Source organism: Pinus tabuliformis, chromosome 4_2, assembly GCF_031772625.1.
Source record: "Pinus tabuliformis cultivar Carrire ecotype Pingquan chromosome 4_2, CPIR1, whole genome shotgun sequence".
In the NCBI taxonomy this organism is placed as follows: Eukaryota; Viridiplantae; Streptophyta; class Pinopsida; order Pinales; family Pinaceae; genus Pinus; species Pinus tabuliformis.
This window is the reverse complement of record NC_142304.1, coordinates 1,034,244,278-1,034,265,936: the sequence shown is the minus strand read 5'-3', so window position 1 is coordinate 1,034,265,936 and position 21,659 is coordinate 1,034,244,278. Positions and strand designations below refer to the sequence as shown.

Genomic DNA, 21,659 nt, shown 5'->3' with positions numbered 1-21,659 from the left:
AGGATATAGCTCTTGGTAACCTCATTAGAAGCATAAGTGGATCTTTTCGAAAAAGGAGGAAAAAGGTAATCTAGCACAAAGTTCATCATACATCAGTGAAAAAGGGAACATTTGCTAGATGAGGATACTCAAGATCCTCTATTGGAATCTTCATCAGAAGGATCACTAATCTAAAGAGAGCAAGGGTTTCATCAAGAATTCCATCTTAAGGGAATTCATGGGATGATGGTATGATGACAAAAGAGGAGAAACAGATCAAGGTATTGAAGTTCTTTCAATCAAGGAAGTTGTTGAAGGAAGCCTAGAAGACCTAAAAGAAAAATGGTGTATGTATGCTTGTATTTGATACTGTAGAGTCATGTCATATGGTTGCAGATGACATGTAAGGGCCCTAAATTCAGAATTTAACATGGACCAACAAATTCATGTTCAAAAAAACTGTGAAGCCTTAAATTCGAAATTTAACAGAGTTTAACGATATTTCTACTCACAAATATAAAATTTTAACACAAAATTTATCCGTTCTTCTATTGAGTACCAACCTGTCTGCTCTGCCGCGACTTTTGCTCCCGCTGGAAATCAGTTGAAGATGTTTTTGAGTGTTGTTCCCGCTGCTGCAATTACCAAACCGCCATTTTCCTCCCAGCCTATCTGGGGTCTACCTATATGGTCCCCAAATCCAGAAGACAAGTCTTCTGGCCCCCGTGCCCAAAACCCCAAGAACAATCAAGCTCAATGTCTGTGACTCTGTTAGAACTTCCTCCTCTGTCTCTTTCCAACTCAAAACGAATTTCCCACAGTTTGAAACAAAAAAATGGTGTTTTTCTTCTGCCCTCCTTCGTTCCTTATATGTTTAAATCCATCGCCTTCCAACCACCTTGTTGTCGGCCTCCTCCCCCCTTCCACTGACTCATGCTTCCTTCCGCTGCCATCCTCATACATTCTGGACCTTTCCTTATTATTTTTTTTGTTTGGCTAGAGGCAGTTATATTCTTCTTTTTAAATGAAGCTCTGAATGGTTCTTTTATAGATTTATGAATTAGCAATATTTTATTTTATCACATTTCCATTTTAATTAATTTGTTTTTTTTTAATTGCTTTATTTTAACATATGGATGAATTAATTAATTAATTAATTTTAATTAAATTAAAATATCATTTAAATAAGCGTTTGGTTAATTATATGATTATTTCAAACAATAATTTATGTACATTAATGACATGGGTTATTGATAAGAATAATTTAGCATCAAATTGATAAGTATTAATACTTGGTTGAATTGAGGCTTCTGTGATCCATAACAATTATCAGAAGAAATTTCGGCGTAAATCACAATCAGAAAATCAATGTTGATGCGTTTCGAACCAACCTGCAAAGCTGGATCTGTTTTCTTCAACTCGTCCTGACGATGAACCACACTGGTTGGTTCGAAACGCGTCGACATTGATTTTCTGATTGTGATTTACGCCGAAATTTCTTCTGATAAGTATTAATACTATTTAATAACTAAAATAATAAAGAGATATTTACCATTTTTTTTAGAGTGTCATGTCTAGGACAAGATCTACCTTCTTAATGGCTCAAGTATTCAATCTAGTATATTTTTCTTTAAATAATTAATTTTTTTATCCTTTATTTAGACATCATTCATAGTCAATTAGTAAGTATACTAGTGCATTGCATGTGATGCACGCATATGTAGCTATCATATGCATGCTTCGTATGCATGCTAATACTCTTATTCTATCCGAAATTCAGGATGGGTCGTTACAACATGCTCTATCTCAAGAGCATGAATAAAAGAAAGGAACTCCTCCCTTGAAAGGATGCGGGAAGGCATGGGTCACACATTGTCTAGATGAAATCAACATAATATGTCCTCATATGAAACATGAGGTGGTTGACAAAATTGGAGGAACTGTGACTCAAAGTTCCTAGAAGGAAATGTGTGAAGAAAGAAAAGAAGAGATCATGAAATATGAAACTATGGAAAGGAAATCAACATCCGAGCACTAAGAGATTTGACAAGGATATCTCCATAAGAGATATGAAGACTCTGATGAAGTCTAAAAAAGAAAGAGACACTTGACTATATATATCTTTTAGAGATGTGTCAATGTGTATGCAGGATGTTGATGCGAACTAGAAGATGTCATGATGAAAAACCATCACAAAGGTACTTTTGATTTAATGTTCATTCCTTATTACTAAATGATATCTGGATGGGCTTATGCAGGACTGCCAAGGGAAGAGCTATGGATATCTTCCACCATCGGTGTCCATGTAGTAGGATGAAAAATCTTTGAGGAAACATGGCATGAAAAAGGCAACATGGCATGAAGGAAAAACAAATATGAACTGATAAATCACTTTCAGATGAAAGGAATAATGACATGATTGACTCATGGATGAAAGTGATGGATGGTTTGTGCCCTACGAACAAGTCCCAAAACATGGAGACTCCTAAATAAAGAAAAGAAGTTCATGACATCGTGAGGAGTTCTTCAAGCAACTGATTGTCTCATAATCTCCACATAAAGAGTTGTTGTATGTCCCTAATTAAGAGGGAGCCTAGAAACAAATTTCTAACTTGTTAAAAACTCGGCAGTAAATTCCTAAGCCAAGAGAGAGCTTAGGTACATTCCTTCATTGGAATAGGTATATTCCCCCTAATTAAGAGGGAGAGATAGACACATCATTCTTGTCTTTACTTGGGAAGATAGAATGGAGGATTGGGTAAACATATCGCATCTGATGCTCTTTGAGGATGAGTTAGGGCATTCAAAATAAGAGTAGTCATAGAGGAATGATATTCTTTAAGGACTGGGAATCCAAGATAAGAATAGACCTTGTGGAACATGCTCTAAGAGAACCCAGGTGGGGCATGTTTCGAGAAAGACAATAATGAGGGTGTGTATACATCATTGGTCTTGCCCACATTGAGTTCTAATCTTGTGAAGAGATAGACTCGTTAGTCAAGGCCTTGTTATGTGACAATGTTGGTTGCTATGATGTTATACAAATGAGTTACCAATCTGACTCTTCTTATGAGAATTCTTCAGATTGAGAATGACTAAGTACCTTGTATGGATTATGAATACCTCCTTATTTAAGAGGGAGTGTTGAAAAGTGTAACTAGGTTTGGTCTTTATAATGACATGTGTAATTATGATTTTATATAATTGATGTAAAGAGAAAAATAAAATTATTTTGTAATACTTGAATCATGGGTTTCATGATCAAATAATTTTATTTTTAGATAAAGCTCCCATTGTGAGTTATTAGGTTTGGTCATCAAGTCATAAAATTGATAAAATCAATGTCAAAGTTTGAAGACCCATTTTGGGCATGTAATCTGTTGACCACTCTGTGTCAACTACCCTATAGCATTGCACATTTTTGCAAAGGAATTCCATCATGTTTGAGCAGTCAAATATCCAAGATTCATCAGTCATCAGTCTATCAGAGTTATAAACCCATTCTGCAATGTTTGTAATGTAAATGATTCTAGTAAGACCATATACGTATGTAACAACCTAGGTAAGCCTATTATTTTGGCGATGATTTTCATCCTAGGAGGTTTTTCGTCTCACTGATTCATCCATGTTTCTAAACACAGATGATCGGCAAAGTTTTTCCCTCTAGCCTCACCCCAAAGCTAGGGTGGAATTTATCGTCAAGGTCTTAGGTGAGTCCTAGTGTTCTAGTCGAGTCTTTTGTAAAAGTGATTTGGGAATAATTTAAGCTAATTGGCTAAATTATTTTGTTACAAGTCACTTGGTCTACTAAATCATATTAGTCGCAGAATTGGGTAAATTATTAAGGGTCTATGTCTAAAAGTGTTTTCCCCTTTCAAGGGTTGAGTTAATTATAATATTTTGATGTAAAAACATTTTGGTGCATGGTCTCTCATATTTAGACACCATGGCCTAAATATTTAATTGTGGAAAAATTATTAATACCCTTTAAGTATCAGTTAATTAATTTTTCTGGCCAAAATAAATTAAAATCCTAAGCGAAGAAATTAATTAATTTTTATTTTTTGGTTTTCCAGCGAAAAAGTGGTTAAATAATTAGCCAGAATTTGGTAAAAAAATAAAAATGAGATCAATAAATTTTCTCCAAGTGAAAAAATATTTAAAAAGTGAATATGCACTTTCCAGGAAGGGAATCCCCACAAATAAAGCAAGAAAATATTTTTAGCCTAGAAAAAGGAATTAATTCCGAGAGAAATCAATTTTTTAATGAAAATCAAATTTATGGTCCAAGTTGGGTAAGAGAATGGGGGGTTTTTGAAGAGAAAAAGTCAAAAAAAATAAAAAAAAATCAGACCAAGAAAAAAGGCATTATCAAGGAATTCGAATTTTTTCTCAAGCAATCAACGGTGAAGATCATTTTGACATGGATCAAGCATTTAATCAACCAATATCTGTGCACCTTCATGGAACTAGTCATTATTCACTTGGAAGAGCCTCTAGAGCTCTCTTTTTTTTATATATAAGGAAGCATATGCTCCTCATTGTAACATCTCTGGATGTTGTTCTACAGCTTTTTGGTCTTGAAGCTCTCTCTATTTTGAAATAATAATACACAAGTATTTGGGGTGAAGCATTGTGGCTCTTCTTTTATAGTTTTGGTAATGAATTCTTGAGCTTAATTTTCTACTGGTGATTTTATTTGTTACTTCATTTGCTTACATAGAATTACTAGTGTATATCTATCTTACACTGGTAATTACATCTGGAAAATATTTTAGGATTGGAAGTCGCTAGTGTGCTTTTGTTTAAGTTTTTAGAATTTTCTTCAATTATATTTTTCATGTTTCATCTGAAGCTAACAAAATATTTCTGAGGTGTGTAGAAAATATTCAGTTGAAACAGATCTCAATCAGAAGGGGATGTTTTCGCTTAAGTTAACCAACTCTTGAGTGATTAAGTAGGAGAGTTCATTCTATTTTACCTAAAAGATTTATCTATCAAATTTATTGCAAGGTTTCTAGGCTTAGGCGTTGAGAAAATCATTCATTTATTTACTTATTTGAATCAAAGAGCCATTAATGAAAATATATGCTTTATCTTAGAGCTTGTATATATATATAAACTTTTCTTTTGTAAATGAATTTAAATTTTAATTCTATTTTTTATTAAATAATTATTTTTATTTTTTTAGTCTTTTTCTTAACTTAAAAAAACAAAACAAAAAAAAGGAAAAAAGGGAAAATTATTAAATTTCATTTTTATTGAGTGTTAATTGAAAAGCATGTTATTTAAAAAGTTAGCACTGTGGCAAAATTTGTATGTATTTATTTATAACCTCAGCCATCCATAGTCTTTTTGTGTATATATTTCGTTGCTTTTTCTTGTGTCTCTCGCAGGTCCGAGAAAGAGAAGTGTAGGGTTTGAAAATACTTTTTTTTTGCAGGTCTTCGTAAGGGTCTCTGAGCTCTTCTCCTAGGGCCGCAAAGCCTGGGAGGCCCAGATCTGAGCCTCAACATCATTACTTTCATGGCCACAGTCCTGAAGGGCCTGTTTTCTTTGCCATCTATCTAATCCTCGCATTATTGTCACTGAATAATTCTTGAGAAGGGTTTTATTTACTGTCTTCTGGAGAAAGTCGTTATTCGAAAGCCCTCATTCGTTTGCAGGCTTTTAAGATAGGCCACAAGGGTTCAAGGAATTATCTTTCCTTCTTTTGTTATCATCACCACTAACCTTTAGGATCTGAGCTACCTTGCCATTTACTGGTTTTGATTCATTTGCAAAATAATCTTTGAGCTTAACTGCAGGCCTGAATTCGTTGATTGCAAACGGTTTTTTATTAATTTACTGCATATTATTTTTGCAGGTCTATTGCTCATTGTCTGGAGGAGTTTCAGATCAATATTTATGACTAGGGTCTAGCCCTTTCATACTGCACCATCACACATTTTTTCTCAAAGGTTGCCGCAGGCCTGTGAAGCTGTTTTCTCCTTACCGTGAGCCTTAGAAGAGGCTTGACATCATTCGCACCTGAGTGTTGTCACATAAAGGGGTTTTTAGATTTAATTTTTTGGGACAGTCATCAATTCTTCCTTAAAGGGACGTTTACCTTTGGAACATTGAGATTACTTTACTGCAGAAAATCATTTGCGTTGGAATTGTTGGCTTGAGATTTTCCTCTTGTTTTCATCCAAGACCATGAGCCCTTAACACTTTAATAAAGTCAAATTAAATTTTAATCAATTTTAAGGGTTGCTCGTAAGGCATAATTGGAGGCCTTTTTCCTCTTTACCGTAAGCCTGAGGAAGCAACATACCTTCTGATCTGAAAGTGATTTATTTGCGGATTTCCAATATTAATTTTAGCTGTTTAAGGCCTGAAAATTCTTACCAAAATTTTCCTAGCCTTTTTCTTGTTGGCTGAAAGTAGTATATTCATTTTCTAGTGTGATTCTATTTGAAGACAAATCCTTTGTTGTTTGCAGGAAGCTTTTCACTAAGCTTCAATTCATTGCTGCACAGAGTCATCATCCATTTTCTAAGTTTAAATTTCAGATTTTCAGGTGTTACTGTCCTCTAAACAGTGAGCAAGTTTGATTGTCAATTCATTTTCTGTTTGAAAACAGTGAGTCAGAGGGTTCTTAATATACTTGTTTTGAAGTGTTTTTGGGTGGATCAACATTAGTTCCTGCAGGAGTAGTTATCAGGCACCTTGAAAATCTGAAAGTTGCCACTTGTTCACCATTTCTTCAAAAGCTGACATTTGTTTCACAAGGAATATACATTACTGGTGGCAAGTGTCTTGGTAGCAGAGAAAGTATTTGATTTGGGACTGTTTCATTGAAAAGATCACATCCTTCTTATCTGATTCAAGAACCTTTCCTTTGCAATCACTTTGTTGCAGAGCCAAATGCTTAAGGACTGATCATTGAAATAATTAAAGCTATCATATGTGGATCTGCCTCTCTCTTGAGGAGGTTGTTGGTTTTGTAAAGATGTTATCTCTATTCTAAACTCCTTGATGTGAAGAGCCATCTAAACTAAGTTTTGTTTTAAGTTAGCATTGTCTTTGTTGTTTCATTGATCATTGTCATTAACAAGTAACCTTGTGCTTTGAAGCATTTAGCTACTTTGTGATTACAAGTTTATTGACATTTTACTTTCCTTGAAACAACATTGTTATCATTGTAGTCCATTGAAATCTTGCATCAATATTTGCATTCTAGAGTTAGATTTTGCATTCCACATAGCTTAGTTTGCATCCACCTATCCGGCTTTGCCTAATTTGGCATATTGTTATTTTGTGAGCACTCCATCTTTACTTGCAATTCTATATTACTGCTCTTGTATTGTCATTTAATTTCCTTGCTCATTGTCCATTGATATTGTTACATTTATTTGAGCGTCTCTTTAAAAGCAAAATACAAGTTTCTTTTATTCTTGCAAGGTAGATTTTCTGCTCATCTTTCAATATTGTGCCATTTCCTATACTAAGACTTGTCTTGCAACATTATTTATCTCGTGACTTGAAATATCTTGCGAGTGTTGAATCTCTTCTAAGCATTGTTATAAAGCATTGGTTTATCATTGTTAATCTAGTCATTGTCTTATTTAACTTATTGGGATTGTCTTGTTAAATGTTTACATTGCTCTTTTAGTAATCAAGTTGCTTAGATAAAGAATTGCCTTGCCCTTAGTATCTTAGACTTGTTGTTGCAACAAGATTTCCCTTTCTAACTATCCTTAGAGTTTACCCCCCCTTAGCTTATCTAGGAGAGAGCTTAAACGGAGTGAGTAGGGATTAGGTGACAGCCCCTATTATGAGGGTTGTGCCTTCAAGATTATACCTTGCGGGATTAGAAACTTTTCCCGCACTTAGGTGTACATCTTAGGCGACAACATTTTCTGACGCCGTTGTCAGAGATAAGTTTACTTTGATTCGATTTATTCACTAACTTGTTACATTTTTTGCAAGGATCGCTACTAGAAGGAATCCAAGTCTTTTGTATAATCCTACTCCAGATCATGAAAGGGCTCTTAGAGTTCGATTACACAAACTTCTTTCTCATAGACTCCTTGATAATCTTGGACAGGAAGCTATCCCTGATATCCATTTGCTTTTTCTTGACCCGGTTGAACAAGACATCATGGACTTGTTCGCCCCTTGTAACTTTGCTAACATTCAAGGTTATCCGCATGATCTTCCTGATAATGGTCTTGACAAGTTGCCATCTTTTCAAGGCAATAATGTGGTTAGTGTTAAAGCTCATCTCAAAGCTTTTAGCGCCTGGTTGGGAAAATGTGCTAGAGGTCCCGACTATAATCATGAAGATGTGAAGATGAGCCTCTTTGTCCTTTCATGAAAAGGCTCCTGAAGTTCGTTATCAAGATGCTCCAGTGTATTTGCAAAGAATGAATCCAGATAATAAAGATCATCAACCATTCTATATTTCTTTACTTATTAATGGTTTCCGATTGTATAACTGTGATCCAAAATGGATCCAAATCACCCTCCAAGTCTTCAAAATCCAAAAACTATCGCAAAAAGAGAACCTTTAAAAATGGCGGATAACACTATCGGGTGGCAAAAACATGAAGAAAACAATGAAATTGAGCCTATAGGAGGTCAAACCAACTTTGCACAGGAGCCGTCGGACCTGGCCGATCAACGGTCCAAATCCGATCAGCATATCGCAATCGGCAAAGGCAGGCGGAGGATATCGTAGCCTATCATATGATAATTGCGATCGCAATCAGCACGGGTCAACGAGGACCGTGAATCAAGCGCGCAGATCGACAGCCCAGCTTAACTCACGATATCGCAATCGGCGATTACAGAGGAGCGCTTACAAACGGCCCGGGGGTCTATGCAATATGCGATTGCGATCAATTGCATCATAATATCGCATCGGGGCTACACAAAAGAGCAGGGCCGATATAAATATGGCTTGCGATAACCGGACCCGATGAAGTTATAGATGATGTTTTATATATTTTGAGATCCGGAAAACAGCATTTTCCTTTGTATTTCGCATTTTCATTAAATAAACAAAATGCAAAGGAAATGCGAATAAAGCGATGAATCCGGACCCGAAAGGGATATACATGCAGATAGATATGTTTTGAGTTCCTTAATAGGCAGGATTTCGCTCGGGCCTTAGCCAGTAAGTGGTATCGAACGGGCTCCGCCCAATCCCATCCATTGGCCGACACATGGCGTGAGTAAACCGCCTTTTCGGGCAAGTAATCTCTGTACGCCTTCGCTGCCCGGAATGAATCTCAGCCATTGGATCAAGATCACACAGATCAACGATGGATATGCGATACCAATTTTAAGGCGAACCCGATGGAATATAGGGCGGAATTCATAATATTTGAAGTCCGATGAACAGTGATTTGGCAGATTTTTCCCGTGTTTTACAGTGTTTCTCTGTGTAAACAGAAAACACCATTTTTGGGGATTTCAAAGGCCCGATGGTCCCTTCCATTGTAGAACAGGTGGCCAACTTCCCTGAAGACGTTATGCCATGATTACTAATGCTCAGAAGGGGATTCGAGCGGACAAAGGTCGGGAGCCAGAGAGCCCGAGAAGGGGAAACGAACAAACAGCACCGATTGGCTTTAAAGCCACAGACTGACAGAGACAAGAAAAAAAAGCAGTACTGAGATTGAGAGAAAACAGAGGCAGAGAGTGAAAGAAAGAGTCTGTGTACTCAGGGAGGCTTGAGGGATTCAAGCAAACTCCTATTGTTTGTATCTATGTGTTGAGACTCAATTTGAGCTCACATTTTGTAAAACTCTGCTCTTGAAGACATAATAGAGAGGTCACCACCGAAGGCTAGACCAGGAGACATAGCCCAAGAGTTTTGGGTGAACTCCATATTAAACTTGTTGTGTTTATGTGTGTTTGTCTATCATGCTTCTCTAGTTGCTCAATTGTCTATATTATTCGCAATCTTATCGATCCGTTGCACTAAGTAATATAGGCTAATCCATGCACATGAGTCTGTAATACCTTAAAAGTAATCTAAGATCTTCATTTTCAAATCAAGTGGTATCAGAGCTTTAAGTTTGCTAACGTTAGACAAGCTTGTGTTGAATTGTTGAATGCTAACTAGGTCAAAGCTCAAATTCAGAGAAGGAGAGCTTGTTGAGACTAATCAAGAAATTGGAATTGTCTACACTCAGAGGAGAATGGCCGGAGAAGTCCCATTGGAATCAGAATCTCAGTTCATGGACAGTTTCATGACCATGAGAGCCATGGTGGAAGAAATGTATCGGTAATTTAAGAAGGATCGAGATGAAAGTACCTCAACACCTGAACAAGGCAAAGGAGTAGAGGAACCTCTTCTAGTTGCCCATTCAGAAGGCAAAGGGAAAGGGGAAGAGCCTCCTCCATCAACTCCTCCTTCTAGCACTGAAAAGAAAAAGAAGAAAACATATTTGATTAAATTAGATGTAAAATTTGATTTGCCAATCTATGATGGAGAATTAAATTCAGAAAAGCTAGATAACTGGATTAGACAGATTGATGTGTATTGCAGGATGCAGAACATTGATTCAAAAAGGAGAAAGATTCAGCTGGCCAGCCTTCGCCTTGGAAGCAATGCCCTAGTGTGGTAGGAAGGCAGGACACAAGCTGATTTGAAGAAGCATGGTAAAATTCTTTCTACCTAGAGTGAATTTGTTTCTGCCATTAAAAAACAATTCTATCCACTAGCTTATATGTAGTAAGCAATGATGAGTTAGCAAACTCTTCGCCAATTAGTGTACAAAGCTATACCCAGGAATTTAGAAAAAGAGCTTTAATTCTAGGCATTTCTCTAGACTCACCTTAAACTTGGTTGAAGTATATAGGTGGTCTACATAGCTATTTGAGGCACACCATTCTCATGTTCAACCCCACTAGCATAAATGAGGTATCCGTGTAGAAATTTTGAATAATATGACACATATTCAACAGAGATTATCCTGATCATACAATTTAAGCGGAACATGTATAATACATAATCTCCTCTACGTTGATCATCAAATTACAGAAGCAGAAACATCCACAGGCACACATAGAAGCATCAATCAAACTCATAAACACAGTATGTATCCCGGGGAAAGCATCTCGCTAAAAACCCCACACTATCTGTATATTATATTGATTGAATCATGTAACAATACAAAGCATAATACTTCTCACAAGTATCTCCACCTGTTACACACAATACAGCTCAGATTTGATCTCCAAATCTCTCCCGCTGCTTGCCTGCCTCCACTGCTCAAACCTGCTCAAGAACTGATGAGAATAGCTTCCCAAACTCGATTTTACACTGCAAAATAGTCACCCACACTATGTTGGACGTGAGCAACAGCTATAATATCATGAAGATACGTGAGCAAACTCATTGGCATACTCAATCCTTTGATTGTGCAAATCATCATGCACAGCTATAGTCACAACTGATAGCAATCTGATTCTCTACCACTTGTCCCTGTTGAACTGAACATGCACTGACATGCAACTGAGTTAACTGATGTATTCTATAGTTGCATTATGAGTTAATAACTTGTGAATTAATTAATAACTAATTCACCCAACTCATCTTTAGTCTATTGATCAGTTAGACTAAATACAACCAATTTAACAAAGCTAAACTGAACACAACTCCATCAACTGTACCTCCAGTCCACTAAACTCAACTCACTTGAGTTCTAACTGAAGTCATGCATGCAACAACTCAACTGACTCATAAGAAAAACGAATTTCCTTCTGACAGCTGCATGTGCCACTTCCGTAGCTCAAACTGAAGTGCTCCAAGAGAATAAGATTAAGTTTATAGTCCAAATATTATTGTGAGATAATAATATTTGACTTTTCTATTTTTGACTTTGATCACTCACACTGTGATCACTCACACTGTAATCACTCACACTGTGATCACTCACACTTTCATCAAAAATAGAAGTCCATCTATTTTTCCCAACTTGATCAATCATCCATAGACATGATCCATATGTCTAAAAATAGACATAGTCTAAAAATAGACTTGCGCCAAAAATAGCCTGCGGGCCCACTTAGTGAAGGCGACTCTTTTCACTAAGCTCCATCATCTTGTTGCAATCTCAACAAGCATTTCTTGTTGCACACTTTTCAACAATCCGTTCAAGCTACAAATCTAGAGGCTAGAGGCAAGAATGTGAACCCAGAGATTGGGGGATCATCAAAACCCACTGCAAGCAAGAACAAGGAAAAGAAAAAGCAGAAATGGAAAGAGAGGAAGGCAAACGTTGTACAGAAAGACAAACCTTCATGCACTCACTGCAAGAAGGATGGACATGATGATGAACATTGCTAGTCTTTGCATCCGGAGCTGAAACCCAAGAAGTTCGATGACAAGAAAAATAAGACTGCTGCTACTATTCAGAAGGATTTGGCGTCAGACTCGGGTGATGAAACAACAGTCACAGCCACAAGTATAAAAGGTAAAAATTCTAAAGCATCTATTAGTAATTCTGCACAATCTACTGATAATGAAAAAAAATGAGAGGAAAAAACATGATCTTTTTCATATTAGAGTTATTTCCAAGCATCAAAAGATTGATATTTTATTTGATAGTGGATCACAAGTAAACTTGACTTCTGAAACAATTGTAAAGAAGCTGGGATTACTAACCACACCTCACAAGAAGCCATATCCATTAGGTTGGGTATGTGATAAAGCAAAGCTACAAGTGACTAGACAATGTAAACTTAGGTTTGCATTTGGGTCAACATTTGTAGATGAGGTTGAGTTAGATATAGTTCCCCCTGGATATATGTGATATTGTTTTAGGAAGTCCTTACTTGTATGATAGAAAAGCCATATTCTATAGAGTTGAAAATAAGTATCAACTCACCAAAGATGGAATAGAATATATTGTAAGAGCTCATAAACTCAAAAATAATTACACTCTCATAAACTCAGGGCGGATGAAAAGAATTGTAAATTCATGCAAGAAATTTTTACTAATGGTTGTAAAGGAAAAGAACCCTGATAAAACCAATATATTTGAGGGTTGTGATGCTAAACAGAAAGCCGATTTAGAAAAAATTGTTTCAGAATATGATATCCTATTTCAAGAACCTAAAGGTCTGCCACCCAAAAGGGAAATTTTACATGATATTCATTTGTAGCAAGATGCTCCATTGCCTAACATCGGAATGTATAGGTTATCCGCTTTCGAGAATGCAGAGATCAAAAAGCAGGTACAGGAGCTGCTCGATAAAGGGTTCATAAGGCCAAGCACATCACCATGCGGATCTCCAATTGTGTTGGTGAGAAAGAAAGATGGTTCGTGGAGGATGTACATTGATTACAAAGCAATGAATAAAATAATGATCAAGAATCGTTATCCGCTTCCTCGCATTGATGATCTATTAGATCAGCTAAAAGAGGCAGTTTACTTTTCCAAATTGGACTTACATAGTGGCTATCATCAGGTCAAAGTAGCAGAACAAGATGCATGGAAGACTGCTTTCAAAACAAAACAAGGGTTGTATGAGTGGCTGGTTATGCCTTTTGGCTTAACTAATGCTCCTGCCACTTTCATGAGAGTTATGAATGATGTACTTAGACCTTTTATTGATGATTTTGTAATTGTATATTTAGATAACATTCTTGTTTTCAGTAAAACATGGGAAGAACATTTGAAGCATGTAATGCAGACTTTAGATGTTTTGAAAAGGGAAAATCTCTATGTGAAATTGTCAAAATGTGAATTCGGCAAAACATCTTTAAATTATTTGGCTCACATTGTAGGGGGTGGTGAATTGAAGATAGATCCCTCTAAGGTTGAAGTCATTGTGAACAATCTGCTTCAGAAGTTAGGAGCTTCCTAGGAGTAGCACAATATTGGAGAAAGTTTATTGCTAACTTTTCTTTGATTGCAGCTCCCTTACATGCTTTAACAGGATTGAATAAGGTGTTTCAATGGGGAGGCAAACAGCAAAAAGCCTTCGACACCTTAAAAGAAAAAATTAATACAGCACTAGTACTCGCACTGCCAGATCTTCAACGACCATTTGAGATTGAAACAGATGCCAGTGACTATGCCATGGGAGCAGTGTTGATGCAACATGGTAAACCCATACGCTATCATTCTGAGACATTTAATTCTGCAGTAGTTAATTATCCCACATATGATAAAGAATTGTATGCATTAGTACAAAGTGTGAAAAAGTGGAAACATTACTTAATGGGCAAAGAAACAATCGTCCATACAGACCATCAACCACTTCAATATTTGCACTCACAAACTAAATTGCAGCAATCAAGAGACTATAGGTGGATGGGTTTTCTATAGCAGTTTCATCTAGTCATCAAATATAAGAAGGGCATACACAATAAAGTTGCAGATATGTTGTCCAGACCAATTGTAAATGCATCTACTATACTTAACCATAACTCAGTAATGCATGAAAGCTACATTGAACAATATGCTCAAGATATAGATTTTAAAGATGTATATGCAACTTTAAGTCATGGCAAACAAGTAGAAGAATTGGATTATTATGTTAAGGACCAACTCTTGTATCATTTGGGAAAGTTATGCATTCCACAAACTGAAAGAGTTAACATAATTTGGGAAGCACATACTTCTCTTATATCAAGCCATTTTGGTGTAAGTAAAACAGTTGCACAACTACAAAGGTTCTGTTATTGGCCAAGAATGCATGAAGCAGTTTCTAGATATACTAAAATGTGTACCATGTGTGCTAAAAGCAAGCCCAGCAATAGAAAATTAGGCTTTTACACTCCACTTCCAGTTCCTTCTCGTCCTTGGGAAAGTGTTTCCATGGACTTTGTTGGGGGAATGCCAAAATCTAGAAAAAATCATGACTATTTATATGTTATTGTGGACAGGTTCAGCAAAATGTGTATTATAATACCTTGTAACAAGCAAATTACATCTGAACAAACAGCTGAGTTGTTCTTTTAGCATGTATGGGTTCATTTTGGGTTACCCACTTCCATTAAATCTGATCGAGATTCCCGATTTGTTGGGAAGTTTTGGTCAACTCTGTGGAAATTGATGGACACCAGATTGAAGAAAAGCACAGCCTTTCATCCGCAAGCAGATGGCCAAACAGAGGTGGGCAACAAGATAGTGATCCAGTTTCTTAGGGGCTATTGCAGCAAGCATCCCAAGCTTTGGGATGAATATTTGTGTTATGTGCAACATGCTTATAACCGTGCCAAGCACTCTTCTACACAGAGATCTCCTTTTGAGACTTGTTTTGGTTTTACACCAAGGTCTCTCTTGGATTTTGTCTTTGGAAAAGACATAGCGGTTGATGGACACAGTGATGTCAACAAAGCAACCAAGTTCATTGAACAGATCCAAGAAATTCACCAGGCAGTGCAGGAACAGCTAGAAAGTAGCCCGGCCAAGTACAAGGCAAGGCATGACAAGCATCGAATTGAGCATAGCTTCCAAGTTGGTGATCAAGTCTCGCTGTACATCAGCAAAGACAAAATGCAAGGTGAAGGAAAGAAGCTGAAGCCAATAAGGTATGGACCTTTCAAGATACTTGAGAAAATTGGTGAGAACGCTTTTCGCCTTGATTTGCTAGCTTATATGCATATCTATTCAGTCATTAATGCAGAGAACTTGAGTCTATATGAACCTTTATTGGTTGAAGATCCCGAAGAGAAAAGTCAGTTGCCTTCTATTGATGATCTGTTGCATGAATATCTCAATGAGTTGCAGGAAGATACAGTTCTAGACAGGAAAGTGAGAACAACGCACAGAGGGGATGTTGAGTACCTCAAAATTGGACTCAAAGGTTCAAAACCAAGCAGTGCACGATGGATAGAAATTGGACAAGTGAGGAAGCTATATCCTCACTTGATTGATGCTTAAAAACCAACTTTTGGTGGTCCAAAAGCTTTTTCAGTGGGAAGGCGTGATCCAAAATGGATCCAAATCACCCTCTAAGTCTTCAAAATCCAAAAACTATCGCAAAAAGAGAACCTTTAAAAATGGCGGATAACACTATCGGGAGGCAAAAACATGAAGAAAACAATGAAATCGAGCCTATCGGAGGTCAAACCAACTTTGCACAAGAGTCGTCAAATCTGGCCGATCAACAATCCAGATCCGATTGGCATATCGCAATCGGCGGTGGCAGGCGGAGGATATCGGAGCCTATCATATGACAATTGTGATTGCGATCAGCGCGGGTCAACGAGGACCGTCGATCAAGCGCGTAGATCGACGACCCAGGTTAACTCGCGATATCGCAATCGGCGATTACAAAGGAGCGCTTACAAATGGCCCGGGGTTCTATGCGAGATGCGATTGCGATCAATTGCATCGCAATATCACATTAGGGCTACACAAAGGAGCGAGGCCGATATAAATATGGCTTGTGATAGCCGGACCCGATGAAGTTATAGATGATGTTTTATATATTTTGAGATCCGGAAAACGGCATTTTCCTTTGTATTTCGCATTTTCGTTAAATAAACAAAATGCAAAGGAAATGCGAATAAAGCGATGAATCCAGACCCGAAAGGGATATACATGCAAATATATATGTTTTGAGTTCCGTAATAGGCAAGATTTCGGTCAGGCCTTAGGCGGTATGTGGTATTGGACGGGCTTCGCCCAATCCCATCCACTGGCCGACACGTGGCATGAGTAAACTGCATTTTCGGGCGGGCAATCTCTGTACGCCTTCGCCACCCGAAATGAATCTCAACCGTTGGATCAGGATCACATAGATCAACAGTGGATATGCGATAGCAATTTAAAGGCAGACCCGATGGAATATAGGGCGGAATTCATAATATTTGAAGTCCGATGAACAATGATTTGGCAGATTTTTCCCATGTTTTACAGTGTTTCTCTGTGTAAACAAAAAACGCCATTTTTGGGGATTTCAAAGTCCCGATGGTCCCTTCCGTTGCAGAACAGGTGGCCATCGTCCCTGAAGACGTTATTCCATGATTGCTAACGTTTAGAAGGGGATTCGAGCAGACAGAGGCCGAGAGCTAGAGAGCCCGAGAAGGGGAAATGAGCACCGATTGGCTTTAAAGCCACAGACTGACAGAGACAAACCAAAAAACAAACAAACAAAAAAAAGCAGCAGTACAGAGACAGAGAGTGAAAGAAAGAGTCTATGTACTCAGAGAGGCTTGAGGGATTCAAGCAAACTCCTGTTGTTTGTATCTGTGTGTTGAGACTCAATTTGAGCTCACATTTTGTAAAACTTTGCTCTTGAAGACATAATAGAGAGGTCACCACTGAAGGTTGGACCAGGAGACGTAGCCCAAGAGTTTTGGGTGAACTCCATATTAAACTTGTTGTGTTTATGTGTGTTTGTCTATTATGCTTCTCTAACTGCTCAATTGTCTATATTATTCGCAATCTTATCGATCTGTTGCACTAAGTAATATAGGCTAATCCATGCACATGAGTCTGTAATACCTTAAAAGTAATCTAAGATCTTCATTTTCAGATCAAATTGCATGTTCGATTTTGGTGCATCAGCCTGTGTCATGACCAAAAGGGTCATGGAACAACTTAACTTAAGGGTTTCTAGACCTTATCACAACATTTGTGCCATGGATTCTAAGAGAATTGAAGTGCATGGTTTAATTAAGGATTTACAAGTGCATTTGTCCGTTTATCCTGATATAATGATTTCCATGGACATCATTGTGATTGATGTACCTGATTCTTGGGGTATGTTGCTATCAAGAACGTGGGCTTTTGATCTAGGAGGGAGTATTCAAATGAATTGGACTTATGCTACTATTCCTTCTCCTAGAGGCAGTGGTTTTGTAAGGCTTGATAGGGAGCCTGAAAGAAGATTTCATGTGAAAGAGGCCTCATAACGAGATTATAACATAACAACCTAGCCTTGGGAATTATGCTATTTTTTCCAACTCTATAGTTCCCTTCGATGAAAAGATTGTTGATTTAAAGAATCAAGTATGGTATATGTATTTTGATGGTGCAGCTTCTAGGCATGGCAAAGGTGTTGGCATTGTGTTAAAGTCTCCCCTTGGTCATATTTTCAAATTTGCATATAGATTGGAATTTGAAGCTACCAACAATGTAGCTGAGTATGAAGCTCTACTGTTGGGTCTCGAATTGGCAAAGGATTTAAAGATTGAATTGCTTAGTATCAAAGGAGATTCAGATTTGGTCATTATGCAAATAAAAAATAAATTTGCTTGTAAGAATAATAGACTCAAGAGATATCGAAACGCAGTTTGGGACACTACGGAACTTTTTGATGCTCTTGATCTTCAAGCTGTCCCTAGAGAAAAGAACATCCATGCTGATGAACTTGCAGTGGCAGCATCTACTTTGCAATTATCTGATGAGTTAGTAAATGATCAAGTCAAGATGGAAGTTATTTTTAGGCTTTCAATTCCCGATAATGTTGAGCATTGGCAAGTGTTTAATGATGATAGTCAAGTAGTTTGCTTCTTGAATAACTTAGAAGGTTTGAAGATTTAAACATTGTTTACAAGGAGGAAGGATGTAATTGTGTTAATGAAGATGTAATGAATCCTATCCCAAGGGGTAGGAAAGCATTAGAGCAGCTTTTTGATAGGCATGATGCTACAAAGAAAAGAGAAGAGAAGAAGATTGATCCAGGGGAATACATTGAAGTAAACAGTGGTACCTCTAGGGATCCGAAAATTGTGAAAATTGGTAAGGGTACCACGGAGGAGGAAAGGAAGAAGTTAATTGATTTACTTCATGAATATGCAAAAAATATATAAACCTTAAATAGCTAGATAAGGCCATGCTTTCTAAGCATAACCCTTTGTGTTCAGAAACAATGGTCACAAACCATGCAGGTCATGATTATATCAACCTGGTTTGATCACCATGCCATTTAATTTATTATTGGATAATGTCATATTGTTTAGGGAGGGGTGTAAGTCATGTATGTGCATAGCCAATTACTTGAGGAATATCATGCACCAAAACAGACCCACTTTTCCATAAGTTAATTTCAAAGATAACTGCTAGACACATCAAGCCTGTTCTTGATACTTTCATTTCTGAGCATCAGTTTGGCTTCCTCCAAAATAGGAACATCCATGAAGCTGTGGGTTTGGCTTAGGAAATTTTCCACTCTGTCAAACATCTAAGTTGAAAGCAGCTATTTTAAAATTGGACCTATCCAAAGTATATGACAGGATGGACTGGACCTTTTACGACTGGTACTTATCCAATTGGGTTTTGCATTGGAGCTGGTAAGCTGGATCATGGGATGTCTGCAATCAGCCTCTTTTGTGGTAATGATTAATGGCGTCCCATCTGATTTTTTCAATGTTTCCAGAAGGCTTCAACAGGGGTGCCCTGTCTCTTCTCTATTATTCCTTATTGATGCATATGCTTTCAGTAAGATTATTAATGAACATAGATCCAGAAATTCAATCCTTGGTATGAGGTTCGCTGATCAGGTGGAATTTTCCCATCTCCTTATTGTTGATGATATGTTGGTGTGTTTCAGGAGAGAGCAGATACTTTAACCCTCTCAAAGGCTCCATTGACCTTTTTTGTAGCTCCCTTTGGCATGAAATTCAACATCACTATCTAATTTCCCAAAAATACAGAAACTAAGTTTTTATTGGGAGATCATAATTAGGTCATCCATACACAACATTGTCCCTTAACCGGATTTGCTTTGAATCAGGTTGGTTTCATCCTTGTATCATCACACAAACTTCTCTGACTGTTCCAACGACATATCTATCTTCAGAAGGGAAGTGTGCATTAAATAAAATACGAAGCGATTGAGCTCCCTTTGGCAGGAAGAAAGTAGCAAGAATATTCTCAAGTAAAAGGCTTGTATACCAAACATAAGGAGACGATAAGTCTCTAAGCTACAGCATGCACAGATGAAAAATGTGGAAGGATAAATAGAGATCTATCAATTAAAAAGAAAATAAAGCATTTATATTAAAGCATAATGATATTCAAATATTGCCATTGTTTTTGAATTAAATGGCCTAGTACCTACCTGGTTTAGTGCTTCATGCATTGCTAAAATATGAGCAGAAATAGTTTCTGCTGAAGGCACACTTGTGTTGCTGCTTGGCTGGCCATCAGAAGATCCCATAGAAATGAAAGAGCTTCCTGACGAAGATGAAGGTACTGATTCTGATCCAATTTTCTTGATTTCCTTACCCTTCCCACCTGACAGAGACTGTGATGTTGCAAGTATCGACACAGACTCTGAGACCTTGCCAGCCGCACCCTTTTGATTTTCTTGAACATCCTCCGTGCACACATTTAAAAGCTGTTCTCTATCATCAATAACTTCCTCTCCAATTTGATTTTCTTCTACATTGAGAGACTCTGTAGACAAAGCAGCACTCTCTCTTGCATTTTCATTACTTTGTTCTGAAGCTTGAGAACTAAATGTTTTGTCCACTGTATCTGTAAGAACAGATGCATTTTCTACTTCCTTCTTTGAAGATGATTCCTGTAATTGACTCAAGCTAGTTATAGTTTCTACTTTAGTCTCAAGTTTCATATTCTTCACTTCTATATTATCCCTTTTGTTTGTTTCGTTTGTAATAGCCATATTTTCGGACGTCACTGCCATACACATGAGCTGTGATGGAGTTACAAGATGTGTTGGGCTGGAGCTTACTTGGCACTCAATTGCTATGCTTGGCTTCATTGCAGCACATAGGTGACTTTGCCCTATCTTTTCATCATCTTTCTTTAAACAATCGTCTACTTTACAACTATTACCAACTGCCTCCAAAGAAGCCATATCAGGTAAAGTTGTAAGGACACTGTCAATTTTTCTCGCCAACAAATATTCTGGGTCTCCAGCAGAAGAAACAGCAGCTAGTGTCTGTTCAAAGTTTCTGGATGGACTCTTCGGACGTAAGTGTCTTCCAGACAATCTTGGACTTAAAGGAACAGGAACTTGAGAAGATAAAGGGGGATTGTCAGTAAGAATACCTGGAGAAATAGAGACACCATACTTGGAACCCACACCAGACATGGCCAATGGATTATGCATATCAGAAGATTCCACGGAACTCACAAAGACAGGGCTTCTGCTTGTGGATGCCTTCTCGGTAGCATTCACAGGCCCAGGGGACTTAGCTCGAGAATCACCAGTTATCACTTGACCTACATTGTTGCCTTGAGATGGTTCAACAGGTGTGAAAGCTGATGAGGCAGATATCTCAAATATTCGAGAGGCAGATGCATCCTTTTCTGGAGCTATAGGTTCTACAAGTTGTGGCTGACACTGAGACAAGTCCAGGGCATACTGTTGAATTGCCTGAGTTTGAACACAATAAACCTGAACTGTTCCTTCCCCATCAACAACATTCTCGCTTGTAGCAGTAAGACTTAAAATAGGCATTGCTACAGAAAACTCTGCTAGATAGTCCATGCGTGTGGTTGCAGGTTTAGAGCCATATTCTATATGTACTCCATATATGGCATTTTTTCTGGCATTTGCCAGTAAAATCAGGCTTGTACGGGGTATAACTAAAACTTGATTAAAAAAGGCAATCTCATGTCTTGGCTCTAAAGAACTCCTGAGTTCAAGTGTTTGAATACACTGCCAATTTTCTGAATCTGATGATGATAACCAACCATCTGAACTTGCAGACACCCATAACTTCAGTTCTCGATTAAGGTGACCCTGTA

The 21,659-nt window shown here is 37.6% G+C and overlaps 1 protein-coding gene across 2 annotated transcripts in view; it reads right to left on the bottom strand.

Moving 5' to 3' along the window:
• Positions 1-21,659, bottom strand: part of LOC149173151 (enhancer of mRNA-decapping protein 4-like) — a 105,105-nt gene that overhangs the window by 39,537 nt on the left and 43,909 nt on the right. For both annotated transcript variants that reach the window (XM_089424513.1, XM_089424514.1), the window contains exon 6: positions 20,002-21,654. In XM_089424513.1, the coding sequence (XP_089280639.1) occupies positions 20,002-21,654 (1,653 nt within the window). The remainder of the gene's footprint in view (positions 1-20,001; positions 21,655-21,659) is intronic.